This window comes from Colletes latitarsis, chromosome 3 (assembly GCF_051014445.1).
Source record: "Colletes latitarsis isolate SP2378_abdomen chromosome 3, iyColLati1, whole genome shotgun sequence".
NCBI lineage: Eukaryota > Metazoa > Arthropoda > Insecta > Hymenoptera > Colletidae > Colletes > Colletes latitarsis.
The window spans coordinates 32,793,756-32,814,385 of record NC_135136.1 but is presented as its reverse complement, the minus strand read 5'-3'; the positions used below and the strand labels follow the sequence as shown (position 1 = coordinate 32,814,385).

General features: G+C 33.3%; 4 protein-coding genes across 8 annotated transcripts; 1 reads left to right on the top strand and 3 right to left on the bottom strand.

The window, feature by feature from the left end:
- Positions 1 to 21: 21 nt before the first annotated feature.
- Positions 22 to 2,537, bottom strand: Fancl (E3 ubiquitin-protein ligase Fancl). 3 transcript variants are annotated; one of them, XM_076762491.1, is made up of 7 exons: positions 2,315 to 2,534; positions 1,420 to 2,204; positions 1,174 to 1,281; positions 819 to 1,066; positions 545 to 734; positions 241 to 468; positions 22 to 169 (listed from the first exon to the last, which is right to left on the bottom strand). In XM_076762491.1, exons 2-7 carry the CDS (start codon positions 1,717 to 1,719, stop codon positions 71 to 73), a joined length of 1,173 nt encoding a protein of 390 aa, XP_076618606.1. In that variant the 5' UTR covers positions 1,720 to 2,204; positions 2,315 to 2,534; the 3' UTR covers positions 22 to 70. The 3 variants fall into 3 exon arrangements, with proteins under 3 accessions (XP_076618606.1, XP_076618607.1, XP_076618605.1); XM_076762492.1 differs by having other exon boundaries at positions 1,486 to 2,537; XM_076762490.1 differs by having other exon boundaries at positions 1,420 to 2,534.
- A 3,594-nt stretch (positions 2,538 to 6,131) lies between these two features.
- Positions 6,132 to 11,575, bottom strand: LOC143340482 (ras-related C3 botulinum toxin substrate 1). Its single transcript, XM_076762499.1, has 3 exons — positions 11,269 to 11,575; positions 10,395 to 10,606; positions 6,132 to 10,315 (listed from the first exon to the last, which is right to left on the bottom strand). Exons 1-3 carry the CDS (start codon positions 11,573 to 11,575, stop codon positions 10,016 to 10,018), a joined length of 819 nt encoding a protein of 272 aa, XP_076618614.1. The 3' UTR covers positions 6,132 to 10,015.
- A 92-nt stretch (positions 11,576 to 11,667) lies between these two features.
- On the top strand, positions 11,668 to 17,313 carry Unc-45 (unc-45 myosin chaperone). 3 transcript variants are annotated; one of them, XM_076762466.1, is made up of 5 exons: positions 11,668 to 11,765; positions 13,634 to 14,081; positions 14,482 to 14,811; positions 14,889 to 15,329; positions 15,424 to 17,313. In XM_076762466.1, the coding sequence occupies exons 2-5, from the start codon at positions 13,662 to 13,664 to the stop codon at positions 17,050 to 17,052; spliced, it is 2,820 nt and encodes a 939-aa protein (XP_076618581.1). In that variant the 5' UTR covers positions 11,668 to 11,765; positions 13,634 to 13,661; the 3' UTR covers positions 17,053 to 17,313. The 3 variants fall into 3 exon arrangements, with proteins under 3 accessions (XP_076618581.1, XP_076618580.1, XP_076618579.1); XM_076762465.1 differs by lacking the exon at positions 11,668 to 11,765 and adding an exon at positions 13,183 to 13,418; XM_076762464.1 differs by lacking the exon at positions 11,668 to 11,765 and adding an exon at positions 13,184 to 13,390.
- Positions 17,314 to 17,372: 59 nt separating this feature from the next.
- LOC143340477 (cell division cycle 7-related protein kinase) lies at positions 17,373 to 20,120 on the bottom strand. The gene is made up of 8 exons (XM_076762488.1): positions 19,351 to 20,120; positions 19,057 to 19,270; positions 18,851 to 18,944; positions 18,619 to 18,761; positions 18,428 to 18,542; positions 18,010 to 18,340; positions 17,778 to 17,899; positions 17,373 to 17,659 (listed from the first exon to the last, which is right to left on the bottom strand). The coding sequence occupies exons 1-8, from the start codon at positions 19,388 to 19,390 to the stop codon at positions 17,537 to 17,539; spliced, it is 1,182 nt and encodes a 393-aa protein (XP_076618603.1). The 5' UTR covers positions 19,391 to 20,120; the 3' UTR covers positions 17,373 to 17,536.
- Positions 20,121 to 20,630: the final 510 nt, after the last annotated feature.

Below are 20,630 nucleotides of genomic sequence, written 5' to 3'. Positions count from 1 at the left end.
ACGAAAGAATTGTTAGATTGATTAATATTTAATATGTAATTTATTTAGAATAAATTTAATGTAAATAAATTCATGGGTTTATGCAACACGATATACTTTCCTGACAATTTGGACAAGTACCATGAATATGGTCAAACATAATATGATTACCAGCAACAGCTTGCAGCCACTATAACGTAAATGTTATGTTAATTTTCAAGTACTTCGATCATAAAATTTCATATTAATTTGTAAACATACATTTAATAGACAAGATGTATGAAAATGCCTTCTACATTTTTCATTACTGCAAATTTTATCAGGTATAATTTTATTGTCTAATTCCATAGAAAAACAAATACAACATTCTTCATCTGCAACAATAGCATTTTTATCTTCTATGTATACTTTTTCTTCTTTTTGGGGAAATGTATCTATGTTTAATAACATCATTAAATTATCAATGATATTGCATTTTGGATTCCAATACTGAAAAAATGTCACAATATGTAATATTTCTTCATTTTAATATAAAACTATAAATTTTCACAAATTGTTGACTTACATGTAACTTCTTAGATACAAGACTCCTCTGTAATTCAACTTCAACTTCACTACCCATAAATTTAATTTCTGGCAAATCCATAGGATTCAAGGGGCTTACTTGAAGGAACATTGACAAGGATGGTGTTAAATAAATTCGTCGATAAAGATGAGAAGGTTTTGGCTTTGGTGGATCTAATACCCAACATTTTCTAATTATTGAAAAATGATATACCTTTAAAATTAAAGATTTAAAAAGAAATATTTGTTGAAATTAAATAATTCTAAATGCTTACTCATCGATTTGTCTCAAATTTGACCAAGCATTTTCAAGTATCTCCACTTGTAATTTGAATTTATTTCTTGCAATAATCAAGGTTGATAAATTCTTTTCAAAGGGTCCAAAGGCAGGTATTTCAGGCAAATCTGAATGAATAACTATCCAGGGACATGCCCTATACTTTGTTCTTTGTAATTTTAAAGATACACCATTCATAAATAATTGGATTGTATTTAAATTATTATCAGATAGTAATTTAACTCCCTTTAACAATATAATCATAATCCTTGTATTATTTAACACTTCCAAAAGATTCTTAAGATAGATTTTAAGACATTTTAAGAAATACAAAAATAAACTTTGATACATACTGGTGAAGTTTCAAGTGCATCTTTTAATTCTTGCAATAATTCCACTGCTTTATTGTCTGTTACTTCATGCAAATCATCTTCAATATGAGCGTTATTGATGAAATTACTCTGTTTAAGGTTATTCTTATTATTAATTGTAACATTAAATCTAAGATAACGTTTAGTATACGTATAAATATATATAATTTATTGTCTATACCATTATAATTGATAAGATAAAAACGTATAGAATATTGTTCCACTCACCATAAGTGATTGTAATTGTCTAAGAAATGAAGATACTTTCGTTGCGTTTTGTATTAAATCCTTTACCTTTTGACTAAACTCTATACTACGTATACGTGTAATTTCTTTGCCAAAATTAATGTTCGCATCACGTAACAATGGATAATTCGGAACAATTAGTTTCAATTTTACTCGGATATTTCGTCCTGAATTAGATCGACATGAAACCGCTAAAAATCCTTGCCATGTAACTGGAGTTTCAGAAGTGAGTATCATTTCTGGATGACATTGTACGATAACTTTGTAATCGTCATTGACCATTGTGATTAGTAAATTAATTCTCCGTTATCATTTACACATACAAAGTATAAAATACAAACATTCATAATATTAAAATTTTAACCAAAACGAAACTTAACATTGTCTTGACAATTACATATGTAGGTACATTATTGCCAACCGTGTGACCAGTGTGGCCAGATCTGATAAGAGATGCCAGATTCAGCACCCAGTGAAAGACCTCGGAGGGTCGACAAAGACAAAATGACATATGCGCTCTCTCTCGATTCACCGAAGCTGCCCAAAGTAAGTTCGGACCGTCTCGTGGGAGTCGAGAGAGAAAGGCTCACACTTCCCTTCTCGCTCTTGAACAACTAATATCCGACCTCCCGACAACAGGTCTCCACTGGCGTCTGCTGACCGCTGCTGATCACTCCTGGAATTTCTGACAACGTATAACGATTACGACTGGTTACTGTTAGTCTCTCCCAACCTCTGCTGACCGCTGCTGACCACTCCTGGAATTTCTGACAACGTATAACGATTACGACTGGCTACTGTTAGCCTCTCCCAGCCTCTGCTGGCCTCTGCTGACCATCGCTTATATTTCTGACAACGTATAACGATTATTACTGACTTCTGCCTGCCTCCGCTGGACTCTGCTGACCGCTACTGACCACTTCTGTTACTTCTGACAACGTATAACGATTACTACTGACTTCTGCCTGCCTCCGCTGGACTTTGCTGGTCGCTACTGACCACTCCTGTTACTTCTGACAACGTATAACGATTACGACTGGTTACTGTTAGTCTCTCCCAACCTCTGCTGACCGCTGCTGACCACTCCTCACACTTCTAACAACATATACCGATTACGACTGGCTACTGTTAGCCTCTCTCAGCCTCTGCTGGCCATTACTGACCAACGGGTATATATCTGGCAACATATAACGATTACTACTAACTTCTGCCAGCCTCCGCTGACCTCTGCTGACCGCTGCTGACCACTCCTGCTACTTCTGACAACGTAAAACGATTATTACTTGCTACTGGCAGCCTCTGCTGACCTCTGCCAGCATCTCCTGGCCTAAGCTGGCCTCTGCGAACATCTTCCGACGTCAGCTGACCATTGCTGACCACTGCTGACCGTTGTAGGCAACTTGTGACATGATATAATATAATATAATATGTTTATATGTATTAAAGTTTTGTATAATGTAAATTTATGTCAATAAATGATATAATTTAAAAGATTTCTATCTGTTCTCATCATTTTTGACCGTTCTTTCCCTCTCCAAATCATTCCCTTAGTTATAAGACTCGATCGACACTCCGTATCTTTAAAAATTTTCTAAATTCTTCGGAAAGATTTCAAATCTCCCGCCGCCAGAAAATTTCTGGGAATTCCTGGAAATGACGTCATTTCTAAGAATTCCTGAAAATTCTCGGAATCCCTGAAACTTCTCGGAAACCCTGAAACTTCTCGGAATCCCTGAAATTTCTTGGAAGTTTCAGGCAGCAGCTCCGGCCTGAATTTTTTGGCAAAAATTTTAAAGAGCCCCCCCCTGAAATCTTTCCCGGGCACTTTGACATTTCTCTGGAAGAACCATCCCCCCGGCAGCCCCGGCTTTCAATCTCTCCCCTGTCAGCCGTCGTCAACCGCCAGTGTCTCGTGCTAGCTGTGGAACTTTGAAATTTTTCCGCCAAGTGTTTGTTGTCCTCCTGCCAGCCGTGGAACTTAGAAATTTTTCTGGAAGATCGTCGCTGGCCCCTTCTCCCGCGCTCCTGGTAGTCGCCATCCGCCATTGTTGTTGTCTTCCTGCCGGCTGTGGAACTTAGAAAATTTTCGGGAAGGAACATCCCGAAAATTTTGCAGCGACACCCCCCCCCCTCTCCCACTGGGTGGGAGACCGCTACAGCCAGACCTGGCCGGACCCCCACCCCTCCCTTCAGGGGAGGACCAGCTCCTGCCGGCTCCGCTGCTGCTGCTGGAGATGTTGCTGCTAGGAAGGCATGTCATGAAATGGCCCATTTAGAGTTGGGTTAACGAGTGTATATATAGAAACGAAGGCCCGAGCGAGCACTTGTGAGAAAGCCTAGGCGGCGGCAAATTCGAAATCTTTCCGCGGGACTTTGAAAATTTTTGCCTCTGGCAAGCGGCGCAATATTTGAAATCTTTCCGGGGAACTTTGAAAATTTTTGCCTCTGGCAGCTAGTACGCGGAGCTGGCGTTTACCTATCGACCATAGCTATGGCGCTGACGGTTTCAGGTCCATTTTAGACTTGAAAATTTTTATCTCTGGCAGCTAGTACGGGAGCTGACGTTTACTGAATGAATGAATAAGTATCTCTAATCGACCATAAGTAAGACGCAGATGTTTTATGTCCATTTTAGACTTTGTTATCGCGAGGAAATGAAATGGGAAGGGGTGGTACGTATCTTATAAGTAAGGGAATGGTTTCGAGAGGAAAGGAAAGATAGAAATGATGAGAACACATAGCATTCTTTGAAATTATATCATTTATTGCCATAGATTTACATTATACAAAACTTTAATACATATGAACATATTATATTATATTATATCGTGTCACAAGTTGTCAGCAACGGTCAGCAGTGATCAGCCATGCTCAGCTGACGTCGGGAGATGTTGGCACAGGCCAGCTTAGGTCAGGAGACGCTGGCAGAGGTCAACAGAGGAAGGCAGGAGTCGTAGTAATTGTTGTACGTTGCCAGAAATATATACGGTGGTCAGCAAAGGCCAGCGATGGCAAGCAGAGATCACCAGGGGCGTATAGTAGCAAATAGTAAGCGTTAAGTGTTGTCAGAAGTATCAGGGATGGTCAGCAGCGGTCAGCAAAGACGAGCAAAGGCATGCAGCGGCAAGCAGAGATCAGCAGGAGCGAACAGTAGCATGTAGTAAGCATTATACATTGTCAGAAGCATCAGGGGTGGTCAGTAGCGGTCAACAGAGACGAGCAAAGACATGCGAAGCCCAGCAGAAACCTGCAGAGGCAAGCAGAGAATTGTAGGGGCATGCAGTAGCAAGTATTAATCATTACACAATATCAGAAATACCTGCAGTGGTCAGTAGCGTTCGGCAGTGGCCAGGAAAATTCAGCAGAGACAAGCACACGCTGACACAGATTAGCAAAGACTAACAGAGGTTAGGAGAAGTCAGTAGTAATCGTTATACGTTGTCAGAAATATAAGCGATGGTCAGCAGAGTCCAGCAGAGGCAAGCAGTAATCAGGAGCAGTCAGTAACAGTCGCAGTATGGTGTCAAAAGTTGTCGGGAGTTCTGTACTTTTGTCAGCACTGGTCATGAGAGGTTATCAGAGGCAAATAGAAACCAGGAGTAATTTGTAGAGTTCAGTAATGAACTCTACGAAAGGAAAGTAAAAATACCTGGGCAGTCGAGATTCCGAATCGTATGCCGTTGACATGAGGTTGGATTTCAGTTGTTCAAGAGCGAGAAGACAAATGTGAGCCTGCCTCTATTAACTCCTACGAGACGTGTCCACGGTCCACCCGGCGCTCTGTCTGGCATTACTGGTTTATACCACAGATGACAGACCACGCGTACGTGGGCTCGTACTGTATCGGAAGGGCGATAAAAGTAAACTGACTGCTCTCCTTCAAGAGTCTCTCAAGCTACGTCGTGAGATAGTTCGTTATTTCCAACGCTAGATGGCGTTTATTTACCGACCTCAAACCCTCTGGTGCTAAAACGCCCAAGTTTGTCGTGCAATAGATCGTTACCTTCAACGCTAGATGGCGCCTATTTACTGATCTCAAGCCCCCTGGTGCTAAAACGCCCAAGCTTGTCGAGAAATCCATCTAGCGTGCACAATACGAACTATTCCACGACAAACTTGGGCGTTTTAGCACCAGGGGGCTTGAGATCAGCAAGTAGGCGCCATCTAGCGTTGATGGTAACGAACTATTCCATGACAAACTTGGGCGTTTTAGCACCAGAGGGTTTGAGGTCGAAAAATAAGCGCCATCTATCGTTGAAAATAGCGAACTATTCCTCGACAAACTCGGTCGTTTTACCATCCGGATTTCCGAAGTGCCCGGAACATTTCCAAAATGCTGGCGGCCTTGCGAAGAGGTGGCATGTATCTTATAGCTAAAGGAATAATGCAGAGAAGAGAAGAAAGATAAAAATGATGAGCACACATAGAATTCTTTGAAATTATATCATTTATTACTATAGATTTACATTATACAAAGCTTTAATACATATATATCATGTCAGTAGTTGTCAACGAAGGCTGAATGGAACGAGTAATTATTTTTCTTATTCAGTAACACAGAGTAACTGTGTTCAGTAAGAGATGTTCAATCTCAGAGTTGCCCGTAACAAGAAATATATAACTCTAGAAATATAAAATCATATTTTTCGTGTTACGAACAACTCTGAGATTGAACATCTCTTACTGAACTCGGTTACTCTGTGTTACTGAATAAGAAAAATAATTATTCGTTCCATTCAGTGGTCGAGAATTCTGGTTTGCAAAGATCTTTCGCAGACAGCGATCAGAACGAAGAACTCTGGTTCCTTTAAACATGAACATGGGCAAAGTCTATTCTTCACATATTGAGTGTAAATTTAATCAGCTGTTTATGCTCAATCGTATTAATAACATACAATTGCACATTCATAGGAATAATAAAAATAATTTCTTTTTTTTCAATAGTTAAAATATGATCAGGGGGTCTTAAAACGTGTATTTACGTGTAAATTTTTCATTCATCATGGACTTTGCTTATATGTAAAAATGCCTAGGCAGTCGAGATTCGAAATTGTTTGCCATTGACGCGAGGACGGACTTTAGCTGTTCGAGAGCAAGAAAGAAAGGCTCCTGTTCATGTTCTTTATCGATTTCCTGAAATTGCATAAAGTGCTGACCTGGCTAACATGTGGCTCGTACGGTAGGATATATCGGCTTTCCCCACCACATCGCTAGGCACTAAGAAAGTTCGTCGTCGTTATTGTCAATTTCGATGCACTCAATTATGCCAGATCTGGCCACACTGTTCATGATTCAAAAGTGGCAGTTCTAGCCATCATTAATCACCTATCGAATTTGGTTTAGAATTACTTTCAATCCCTTTATTTAACTATCTTCTTTAAATCAAAGCTATTTAACTTGTAGCTTCTGAGTTGTATATTAAATTAACTAGTACAGCGATACATTGCAGAACAAATAAAGAGAATCGTATTAGGTTGTTCCATCTAAATACTACTCATTTATACAAAAGATATTTTATATACAATTTAAATGGTATTAAAAGACGTATACATATATTGCAAAACAATCTTTTTTTCCAAGTCAATATTTTTTGGAATTTTCAAAGTTATCAATGTTTTTTTTCATATAATTGTATACCTTTTTTGTTTCATTGCATTATTGAGTTAAAAATACGTATACGCATGACCTTTGACTTCGAAAATTAAAATGAAACGAAAAATATTTGTTTTTTAAGATCGCAAACTTTTTAGAGATGAACACGATATGCGGTAACTTGTAAATGTTTACTACTTTTAATTACAATTTTTTACGAAAATAAATAAGTCTCAAACGCGATTACTCCCGTTTACGTATTCTTGACTTCATCTTATTTTAAAAATTTATTAAAACACATGTTTGTGCAAGAGTTTATATTTCAAATTTGTCCCTTTTATACGTCACAATTAGTAACAATAGTAACGAGAATATTGTAAAGTATCAAAAGTATAGGAAAGTTTTCCATGAATAATTTATTATTGGCATACAAATTTCTATACTCCATACAATTGAAAATAATCAACACAAATTTGATGTGGTTACAAAGCAGAGCGATATGGAAAAATGTTTACAAAAATATTGTTTACTTTATTACATAACATAAGCACCTGTTAATACCATTTATTACAAGATTGAAACACCTTTTCAGTCTAAAATATTTTACCTACTTATGCATAACATGTATACTGCGCTTCATTTAAATACCATATCTGTATAATATCTATGGTGTATATGACCTTACAATGAATATTATTAAGAGTTTATTGCAAAATTGTATTAGTGTATCAGAAATAATAATATTGTTCGGATAATATTAATAAGTAGCATTAAGTTCAAATTTTTGTTCTTTTAAAATGTATTACAATACAAACATGGATTTTGTATGATATTACAATAAAATCATATTTTGGAAGTATTTGATAATAAATTTTGGTAGAACCAAAATGAATGATACACAAATATTATTTTTAAGACATAGTAACCACAAGTTACTTCATGCACTTCAATGTGACTGACATCTGTTACAATTTACTCTTTTGTAAATGCATAAAAATTGTCTATTGAAATATAGACATCATATATACTTCTCAATATAAAAAAAAAATTATATAAAGGATAATATGATCATTATATTTAACTATAGACATTCATTGTGCGCATTGATTACTTTTCTTTTGTTTAAAGCGTATATTAAATTTATTACGTTAATATCAAAGGTCCAGGAACATTGGTTCTAGTAGTAATATCATGAAAAGATATGTAATCTAATCCATTAAAACAACCAATCTCGTGTACTTTAAACTCATACAGAGTTTGTCGAACTATAATTACAGTTTGAAACGTACATCTAGTGTGATATGCATTTACAAAATATATAAATTATTTTTGTCTAAAATATAATATAATATAATTGAAAATTCAATTTTTATATTTAATTACATTATATTATTTTAAAAAGTATGGATTTGAGCAAAATATTTGTTCAACCTTTAACACATCAATGAGTTTAAAACTAAAAAAGGTAAAAACTGCGTTACAAAAAACATTGCAGAGAATTTTTAAAATATTTCATAAAACTTTGGAAATATGTTGCAAAAATTTATAAAACAATTTGTTCTATGTATTGTGTTGAACTAATTGTAAAAATTACTTTGAAATATTCATAATTATGTAAACCGATAAAATAACGTAACGCGTTACACAACAATTATTGCTTTTAACTCAAAGTTCCTAGTCTTTATTCTTTCTCTCTTTATCATTATTCTAGTTCCACTGTGGAAAAAGAAATAAAAGAAACATGACATTAAAAGGATCTAGATAACATTGTATTTACTAGATATCAATTCATTGAAAGCTTAATTTAGATAATTTAGGATATAATTTCACCTTTGAAATTATGTCACATGGAAGCAGATTTAAGACTTATTAACAGTCTTTTATCTTTTTACGTTTTATGTACAAAAATGATAGTGTTTGAAAAATTTTAAGTTTTATAATCACAGCGCTTACTAATATTTTCAACAGTAATTTCTTCTAATACTCCATAAAAATCCATTGTTTTCATAATCATATTTCATTTCCAAACAGTGTATGAAAGTAGTACTTGCAAATAATTAGATTATTCATACAAATATTATGCGTATTACATAAATGTGTGTTATTAAATAACTGATTTGATTTATGTGCGTAGTAACAATACAACGATATAATTTTAATGTAATGTATATGTAACCCCCTTTGCAGTCTTGTTTTTTAATTAAAAATAAATATTTACATTTTACTTTCAGATGATAGATCATACTTTTCAGCATATTTAATATTTAGTAATTAATAAATAACATATATTTTGATTGTTATAAACAATTACAAATGAGCATGCAAAGGGTTAACATTTTGAAAACTTTTATCTATTAACCAAAATTTATATCTTATGTAAATATCGCAACGCGGAAAAATACAAGATTAAATATTGTTTATGTGATGTAATATTAATAATAATGTGATAATGATGCATGTTTAAGTTTTAGAATTAATGATCTTATAGATAAAGGAAAAATCACAACCGGCAAGCAGCCAATTACATACTAGTAACAAAAATATGTTTAATGTTATAATAAATTATGCCACATCTGGCTTCAGGTTTTATTAACGGCATACGTTCTAGCTATCAGAACATTCTGATACAATCCCCTAAGTTTGTAGAAAAAGTAGAGAGATTATAATCTACATCTTCTATAAAGTATGCATTATAGAATTTGTTAATGAACAAAATGTATGCGTAAGATACTACTCAATTAAAAAATCGAAAAAAATTATTTATTTTCAGATATTGATGCTAAGTTCACTGAAAGTCTAAATTTATTGTATTATTTTTTAAATATTGAAAAAGGTATTTGTTAATGTAATAGATAAAATAATCATAACATCACAAATATTTTTTAAACTTTTGAACTAATCGAAATATTAATAAGATTTAAAAAATTCCGATAACAAAGTAGCCGTACTTGATCACAGGACATTCTAGAGAGTCTAATAATTATATTTATGTACCACTTGAAGGCCTTTCCCAACAACATAACCATCTGCGCCATAATGGTAAAGCTTTCCTGCGTTTATATAATAAACTAGCACCGCCTCGTCTTGTGTTAAGAGCACTAACTATTGCTTGATCAAATGCCTCTTTAAGGTCATGTTGAGTTAATGCTGATGTCTCTACGTAACTTACAGCACCTACTCTTTGAGCCAATTGATGACCTTGGGTAGTTGTAATCGGCGTTTGGCCATATCTTGCTAATTGTAATGTACGATGTACATCTGGCCTTAAATCACTCTTTGTGCCTACCTGAAATCATTATTATTGCTTTAACCTAAGTTGACATTTCATTTTCTTGAAACTACTACAAAGTAAACAGTTTCATTACCAAAATAATGGGTGCATTTGGACAATATTTTCGTATTTCATTTATCCAACGAGATGCTACATTATGATAAGAAGAAGGGCATACAACATTGAAGCAGACTAGGAACACATCTGTTTCTGGATAACATAATGATCGCAAAGGATCAAAGTCATCTTGTCCTGCTGTATCACACAGCTGAATATTTACTGGTTGACCATCAACATTAACAACCACTGTAATAAATTGAAATTATATTATACAAAGTATATTTTTACAGCTTAATTTAAAATAATATATCTACTCAATTTAAAGCAATATACAATTGTAAATATAAAATTTAAATAGGTTTACTATGTTTTGTTACTTGATAACATTTATTTATCATATCTTGCAAATTTCATAGGATTATCATACTTTCTAAGTTCTCTTTTGCAACATAAATACTTTAGATAAGATTATATGGATAACAGGAAAAAGTAAGAGATCATTCATAATAAATCACTTTATGTATGTAATAAAATATTCACAACAATAGAATGTGAGTATAAAGTTGATAATAAATACCATTACAAATAATTTTCAATTTTAATTAAACAGATTAAATGGAAGAATACTACCAAAATACTACATTTTACTGTAATCATAAATAACTAATTTTATAATTTTCATAATAAAATACCCAAATAAAATTAGTAATCAAAATTAATAAGATATTGAAGTAAATTTTAATTGTATTTACATTGATTCGTATTTTATTGCAAGAGAATACACAACAATTACTCCTAATTCCATTAATAAAACACTATCAAATAAAATTCACCATTGTTATTACTTGAAATTAAATTTATTACTATTCGAAATTGGACTTATCACTAGTATTAAATATTATACTAACCATTATAATTATCGAAAGCAGTGGGCACGTATTCTCCGGAGAAATCATTCGTCGAATAAGATACAACAAGGCTGGTCTTTCCAACAGCACCATCACCTACTAGAACGACTTTGATTCTTCTATCGAGCGGAATACCATTGTGTTCCGTACCACTACCGTTTGAATTTTGATTCTGTGCTGTGCATGTCGTTCGTTTCGCTTGCATTTGCATTGTCTGTCTATTCTTCAAAAGGGGTTTAGTCCAATTTGTATGGGATGACGGCGGCATTATTTTGCTGTTTATTTTATCACAGCCACGAGCTTTCATACATACACCACTGATAAAATATCATACATATAACCTCTACCTGTTCGACGAGAAACGATGCAATCAATTGCATCTATCGCGACACATTGTTCCTCAAAGTCGTCATTTCTCTTTTCTCCTGCTGACACTTGTGGCTTGCACGACCAACGGATTAAGTTTCGGACACGACGTCTTCGATACGCCCTGTCAGGTAAGTACTGTGTATGTCGCTCGAAAACAATGGAACGTACATCGACTAGAAAAGTTGAAAAAAGAAAAGAAAAGAAACTGATTCACCTGCCGCGGCGCGGAGCCACCTGTTATTGGGCTTTTCTTACGGCGGTCACAACCGGTGGCACAGGTACCATGCGGTGGTATATTAAATTGGTTTCTACCTTGATCCTTTGTCTTTGTTTTGAGCAAACACTTTATGGTTTGATACATTACAATATTTACGATTAATCATAATATAATTGATGTTGTTCAATTTAAATTCTTTATTGACTGACGCAATTAATCATTCGTTTATATAGTCTCTAACCGATGATACAATTGATTTGAATGACTCTGTCTAAAGTAGTATGGCCAGATTTGGCATAATTGAGTGTATCGTCAGTGACATTAGTAACGACGAACTTTCTTAGCGTCTAAGAAAGAAGGCGAATGTGAGCTTTTCCTTGCTTTTGAAACACGTGACATCCGACCTGGCGACAATTACATTTATCACATACGATTTCGTCTCTTGACTGCTCGAGCATTTCTACTTTCCGAAGCTCTATCTCGCCTTTTTTCTAGATAACCCTATCTTTCTTACTTTTCCTACCCTACATGCAGAGTGTTTGGCATCTATAAGCTAAAAATTTAAAAAGTAATTCTAGAGGCCAAAATAAGGCGAACATCAAGAATAGTAATTTGTTAATTGAGGCTTTTGCGAACAGTTGCGTGCATGCAATAGGTTGGGTTAAGTCGGTCCTACTGGTTCTCACTCAGCATGAGAAACTCTGCTTAATGACGTATCGACAGCCTTACAGTTTTGTAAGTGAGAACCACTAGGACCGCGACCTATCGTGCGCACGCAGTTGTTTGCAGATTGTCGTTCAACAGGCAGATCTTTAAATGTTAATAACTTTTAAACGAAGCCTCAATTAACAAATTACTATTCTTGATGTTGGTCTCATTTTCATCTCTAGAATCACCTCTTAAATTTTTAACATGTAGATGCCGAATACCCTGTATATCTCGCATTTCATCCCGCGGGCAAAATTAGAATCAAATTTTGGCAGTTACACGAGCACATCAAGTTTAGTCTACGAATAGTGTGTTTTATTGTACACCGTTAGTTCTTAACTTAGTATTCTGACTTTTAATAAAGTATTATTAAGAGGAATATAACATCTACATAGGTCGGAAAGTAAAATTGCTCGGGTAGTACTACTCGAAATCTCGATACTCGAATACTCGAGCTCATTCACACTCGCCTTCTTTTTTGATTTCTTGGAGTGCTTTTCCCACTATTTTGTTACGCGCTAAAAGAAGTTCGTCGTTACTAGTGCCACCGTCGATGCACTCAATTATGTCAAATCTGGTTACACTGTGTGTAGCCAAGATGATATTAGTGCGTACGAAATCTATTTTAATCCTACACATATAATTTCGTTCGAACTGTGGGGGTAAACGCAGTTTAAAATAAACTTGAAATAATCTAGTAACGTCTGGACAATTCTGTGTTCTTTTTAACGCGATGCAGAAGCGGCGCAAGCTTCAGTATTGCACTATAGACTTTCAAAAGTGTTGCCGGTAGTTGAATTTTTGACGAGTGAATCTCTGATTGAAGAAGTTTATATAATATAATATCTATTTCCAAGTATGTATCATATTAATATTATTCATAATCTCTTAACGCCCTTATAATGTATTAACCAGTTCTCTTCGTTTAAGTTTTAACCCTTAGAGAACGATCCGATTATGCAAAAATACTCATTTTCTAAGAGTTAAATTAAAATTTATTTATTTAATATTATACTTAATACAGTATATGAACTCTATTCAATAAAAATTTTTCTTTGGATTTTGTTAAAGGAAGTTTTTAGTTAAAACATTTTCCATCATGACAAAAGCAACTACAACTGCACACGAATGGAAGGAAAAGGGTAACCAGGAATTTAATAAAGGGAATTGGACGGAAGCTTTAAATTGTTATACAAATGCATTGAAGCTTGTAAATGAAAACAACTCTGAAAAAGCTATATATTACAAGAATCGTGCAGCTACATACTTAAAACAGAAAGAATATGAACAAGCTATTAAAGATTGCAACGAAGCTCTTGAAATATGCTCAAACGATCCTAAAGCATTATTTCGCAGATGCCAAGCATTGGAAGCATTAGAAAGATTTGAAGAAGCATATCGCGATGCAAGATATATTATTTCAATAGATCCTGGCAACAAAGCAATTCAACCCATTGCTGCACGGATACACGAAATTGTACAAGAAAGATACAAACAAAATTCTCGTGTTGGTGCCAAGGTTTGTATTATAGCATTAATTATATAACATGATAGGCTAATTAGTGAAATATACATTAATACAATTACTATTTTCATGCATTACATATATATGACCTCACTGATTTTTGTAAGAAACCAATGTCACATGTATAATAACAATGTTTGAATTACAAACCAGTCTCACATTTCGGGTGATTATTAAACATATATAATTGGCTTATTTAATACATTTTATTTGTGCATAATTAAAAGCATACATTATATTAAATAAAATTACTACAACCATAATGTGGTTTCTATTGCAATGGTAGAAGCAAATGTATTAGATAAAACAATGTATTGCAAGTTGCCTTAAAATTTATTATGACATTTAATATGGTGATAATTATAATTCAATGTGTGATGATATTTTTGCGAAGGTATCACAAATGATGGACATAGTTTTTGAAATAGAAAAAGGTACTGAAAAGCGTAAAACAGCAATAAATAATTTGCTTGTTCTTGTTCGAGAAAGAGCAGGAGCAGAAGCAATGCTTAACGAAGGAATTATTTCTAAATTAATGAAAATTTTTAAAGTTGAAAAAAATGAAGAAATAATAATAGCTTCAATTAGAATTATTGCTGAATTATGTAGAAATAATATTAGTCGGACTGAAATTATTCTGAAAGATATTGGTTTGCCATGGTGTTTAGAAATGATTAACAGTAAACTCACAGAAAGAGTTAATGCTGCACAATATTGTTTACAGGTTTGTAAATGTAACTAATATGAAAAGTCAGTAACATTATATTAAAATATGTATTTAAATTTGATATTATGTTACAGACCATACTTAATACTTATAGTGGAATGGATAATAAACCAGATACAAAACCAAATAAAGAATTATGTGACAAATATAACAAAGAAATCGATAGCATTTTATCTTGTTTATTGTACAGTGTAACGAGTAGGACAATTTCTGGAATAGCTAGAGATGCAATTATAGAACTTATTATGCGTAATATTCATTACACTGCCTTAAATTGGGCGGAACGGTTGATTGAACTTCGTGGCTTACAACGTTTAATGGAGGTAGCAAGCGAACTTGAAGAATGTAAATATGAATCTTCAATGGATATTACACCATCTACTAGAACTGTAACCAGTGTATGTTTGGCAAGAATTTATGAAAACATGTATTATGATGCGGCGAAAGAAAACTTCGGAAATGCTATTGATGAATACATTAAAGATAAATTACTTACACCGGATATGGAATCTAAGGTAACCAAAATACATCTTTTACAATATTTCGTGAAGATTTTATTATGAGAAACATAAGTTTCTAATGTATTTATTTATGCTATGTTCCAAATAGATCCGTGTTGTAGTTGCAATAACAACTTTATTGCTTGGTCCATTGGATGTTGGAAATACAATAATTGCTAAAGAAGGTATTTTGGAAATGATACTTGTTATGGCTGGCACAGATGATGTATTACAACAAAAGGTTGCTTGCGAATGTATTGTTGCTGCTGCATCCAAAAAAGACAAAGCTACTGCGATTATAAATCAAGGCGTAAATATATTGAAAAAATTATATCAGTCTAAAGACGATTCTATCAAAGTACGTGCTTTGGTAGGATTGTGTAAATTAGGTAGTTCGGGCGGTTCAGATGCCACGATAAGACCATTTGCTGATGGAGCAACAAAAAAATTGGCTGAAGCGTGTAGAAGATTTTTAATTAATCCTAAAAAACAAAAAGATATGAGAAAATGGGCAGTAGAAGGATTATCGTATCTCACGTTTGATGCCGAAGTTAAAGAAAAGTTAATTGAAGATGGTCAAGCAGTTGAAGCAATGATAGAACTTGCTAAAACTGGAGATCAGTCTGTAATCTACGGTGTTGTTACAACATTAGTAAATTTGTGTAATGCTTACGATAAACAAGAAATGATACCAGAGATGATAGAATTAGCTAAATTTGCTAAGCATCATATACCCGAAGAACATGAACTTGATGATACAGATTTTGTGAGCAGGAGAGTAATATCTTTAGCTAAAGCTGGTGTTACAAGCGCATTGGTTAGTCTTTCTAAAACTGAAAGCCAAAACAGCAGAGAATTGATAGCACGTGTTTTCAATGCAATTTGTAGTCAACAAGAAGTAAGGGGAATTGTTGTTCAACAAGGTGGAGCAAAGGCTCTTTTACCATTGGCCTTAGATGGAACAGATAAAGGAAAGAAACAAGCATCGCAAGCACTTGCACGTTTAGGAATTACAATAAATCCAGAAGTTGCATTCCCTGGAGAAAGGATAATGGAAGTGATCCGACCATTTATAAATCTTCTAAATCCAGAATGTTCCGCGCTTGAAAACTTTGAAGCTTTAATGGCTTTATGTAATTTAGCTGGTATCAATGATAATATTAGAAAACGAATTTTAAAAGAAGGAGGTTTTCAAAAAGTTGAAGTTTATATGTTTGAAGACCATGATATGTTGAGACGTGCATCCACTCAAGTAGTAAATAATTTAATAATGTGCGAAGATACTGTAAAATATTACGAAGACGAAAACGATAGAGTTAAATATCTAGTAATTCTTTGTCAAGATGAGGATATAGATACATGCATGGCGGCCGCAGGAGCTTTAGCAATGTTGACTTCTGTTAGCAACAAATCTTGTATGAAAATATTTGATACAAAGGATTGGTTGGAATCATTGCGATTTTTACTTGCTAATCCAAATTCCGACTTACAACATAGAGGAGTCGTAGTTGTTTTAAATATGATCAAAAGCACAAAAGATGTCGCGGCTAGACTAATTGAAACCGATGTAATGGAAATTTTAATGGCTTTAACAAAGAGTGATACATTGGAAAATACAAAGATAAAGGAAATAGCAGCTAATGCATTAGAAGCAGCAGCAAAATGGGAACTTATTAAGAAGAATGCAAATGAGGAACAAACGTCGCAGAGTACGAATAATTTGGAAAATATCGAATAAATATGCAACATATACTTAACCTAATTATGAAAATCATAAATATAGTATGAAATATATTACGATGATTATACTTTATAATAGCATAAAGTGCCTCAGATGTGTTCAATCTCATCTTTTATAACGAATAGTACGACTATTAAAAAAGTTAATAAAAAAAACAAATATTTAGTATTTTTTTTAAAAGTAGTCAACTCACAAAAGTATTGCATTTATTAACAATTTGATATTGTATACTATTGTTGCCAAATATAATAAAGTTATTTATTCACTGTTTAAAACCCTAAGTTATTTATTTTATATAAACAGTCATGTATTATATATTTGTATAAGTACCCGTGTGTATGTACCAATTGCATGATATACAATATTTTTCAATTTAATGAAATTAACATTGTAATATTAAATTTATATACGTTTCGATATATATATTTTTAATATCAATCTGACAAAAGTTATGAACAATTAAAATTACTAGAAAAATATGTTATGATTTCAAAAATGGATGATCTAAAGCTTGATCTGCAGTAAGACGTGTTTTGTAGTCTAGATCCAATAAGCTTAGTAAAAGGTGATAAGCTTCTTTTGGAAATTGAACATCCGACGATGCCTTAAAATATGTAATAAATATTCTTCAATATAAAATTATAATTACTACTACATAAAACGTTTTTAAATAATAATTAAATTTGTAATCATAATTATAAACAAATGATAAATTAAAATACCTTTTCATACATGCTATGATCTCTACAATTATTTAATAAACCCTTATTTCTTTTTTGTAACTTCTGACATAAAGATACAATGTCAACCCCTGGTATATCCTCATGAAAGATAATTTGTTTTCCTAATTTCGCAAAGAAAATGTTTGAAACATGAAAAATAAACAATATGAAAATGGTAAAAATAAAATATTTTTCAATATGAATCAAAATGAAAAATAAACAATTTTAATACCTAATTTATGTGCACAGTGTTGCATTTTATTTGATCCAAATATTGTAGTTATTTCTGCTAACGCAGTGCAATCATCTGGAGAATGAAAAAATGGTTGAGTGCCACTGAGGATGCACAACATCATTACTCCAGCGGCCCAAATATCAATTGCTGGTGTTTGCAAAGGATGTTTTAATAAAACTTCAGGTGCACGAAATCCTGGTGTGCCAGCTCTTGGGGCTGTCTGGTCTGGTCTTGATGTACATAATGAACATACTTTTGGTTTTCCAAAACAGAAACATTTTTCTCCTGTAACTTTTTTTCTTGAACTAAGAGAAAGATTTAAACTATTCTGAAAAAACATGTAAATAAAAATAGTAATAAGACTCTTTGTAAAAATACCAACATTATTTATTGTTTTAAGTAATAAATACTTCACTTCATCTGTTCTTTTTCGCTTAAGCGAGTGGGTTTCAAAATTAATTGATTTAAGTTTATTACAATTATTTTTGACTACATATTCTTGTGCTAATCCAAAATCCACTAACAAGTATCTATAATATATAAGAAATCAATGTTTTAATTTAACATCAAAATAGATTTATATGAAAATAATTTATATGTTTTCACCTTTTATGGCATCGATCATATAAAAAATTACTAGGTTTAACATCCCTGTGTATAATATTAAATTGATGAACTCTACGCAATGCAGTCAACAATGCTATCATGTAATCCTTTGTTTCTTGAATGGTCATATTTTGTACATAGTCCTGTTTAAAAATCATTGATAACAAACGATGATGTCACAATTTTCAATTAAAATTATATAAAATTAATTGAAATGTAGATGAAAGTGTACCGAAAATTTGTCGTGTCTCATATATGGCATTACAAATACCACTGTTTCAAAACTTCGTAAACACAATTCTAATCCAACCACATAGTCTTTTCCCCTGCAAAAAAATGTTGACCATGTTATTTAATGCAAGTATAAATAGTTCTTATTCATACACTTCTATATACATCTTTCGTTAAATTGTAATCATGGTTTAATGTATCCATTACCCTATCTGTTGCATACAATGCAATTCATGTTCAATCTTTTCAGGATGACGAGTAGGAACTAAATGTTTTAAAGCGAATTTCTTTGACCCATCGGAAGATTTTAATGTAGCTAAAAATACAGAACTGAAAGTTCCTTCCCCGACCTTTCCATGCACATGAAATAAATCCTTCAGTAATGGAATTCTGTTTTTAAGGGCGACAACATTATCTTTTTCTGAAAGTACCATGTATTAATTTATCTGCATTAGAATTTAAACACTTTTCGTAAACAAAATTAGACAACAAATTGTTAACCATTTACGTTATCCTGTCCAATTTGAGTTTTTTCTTCCATAATTACAATATATAATACAAGGCACTAAATTGTATCACCACGATGCTTCCCAATTAATTAATTTAACAAACTAGAAATTTTACTATTTAACATTAAAATTGAATAACTGTCACGTGCATGATAACCTATCATAACCGTCAGACGTTGGCGCCATTCTAAAGCTTAAAGCGCACATGATTCATAACGTTAAGATACGAAAAATATTTTCGTAGATCGAAAAATATATAAATACACAATGAACAAAATACAAATGTATTACGTTATGTCGCAATACAATATCTAATCAACATTTTTGTTATTATAGACTTATTAGTTGATTAAATAACACTAAACAGACTTAGCTAATTTTGTTACAACATACTCGAATACTATACAAGTCAATAAAATTCGAATAGCAATTTTTAAATAACTATTAATTGTTTAGTTAAATATGTTATAAGCGACGAACAAAATCCTTGATTCGGTAGAGGATAGTGGTTAGACCGATGGTATAGGTATGGTTAGGAAAAGTAGAGAAGGTCCGAATGAACCGGCGTATGGCTGACACCAGGAGCCGCAGGTGTAGATTATGTGAATAAACCATGGTATGGTTATGGCTAACCCTAGAAGCTACAGGGTGATACCGGTGAGCATTTGTGTTATTCTGTAGGACAGTTTACTCTCTTTGATTTGTCACTCTTGCCAGTGTGACGACTTGGTGCCTCGTTGCTTCGACCGCTTGCCTCATATCTGGCGGTCTCCCCGTCTTTTGAAGCTCCTTCATCAAGCGTCCCTCATCCCTCACCTCTTGATTCAGTTGGAAAATAAAACGTTTGAAAATAGTTTTCATAGTCTTATTTGATAAACTATTTTGAAACAATTTATTTCAGAAATTCAAAAATTCATTATCGAAAATATCATTTATGGCCAGAAATGTTCGCTTGAAATTTCATGCGTATGTTTAAAACATTATAACTTCTGAACGGATTGGAGGATTTTAATGTTTCAAAATGCAAACAACGCGTATTTTGCGGAAGAATATGTAGAAATTCTATTATATACCATAAATATTCCATTATTTCAAATAATGATTCTTTAATTTCATTTTGATGGACAATTCATCTATCAAAGTTGCACAAATGACATCTGGGTCCCTCGTCATGGTCCGTCCTTTTTGGTCACTACGGGAGCCCCCTGGGGCGCTCGCGGGAGTTATTCCTCAACCAAGGGACAATCCGGGTTTCTTTGAAGACAAAGAAAA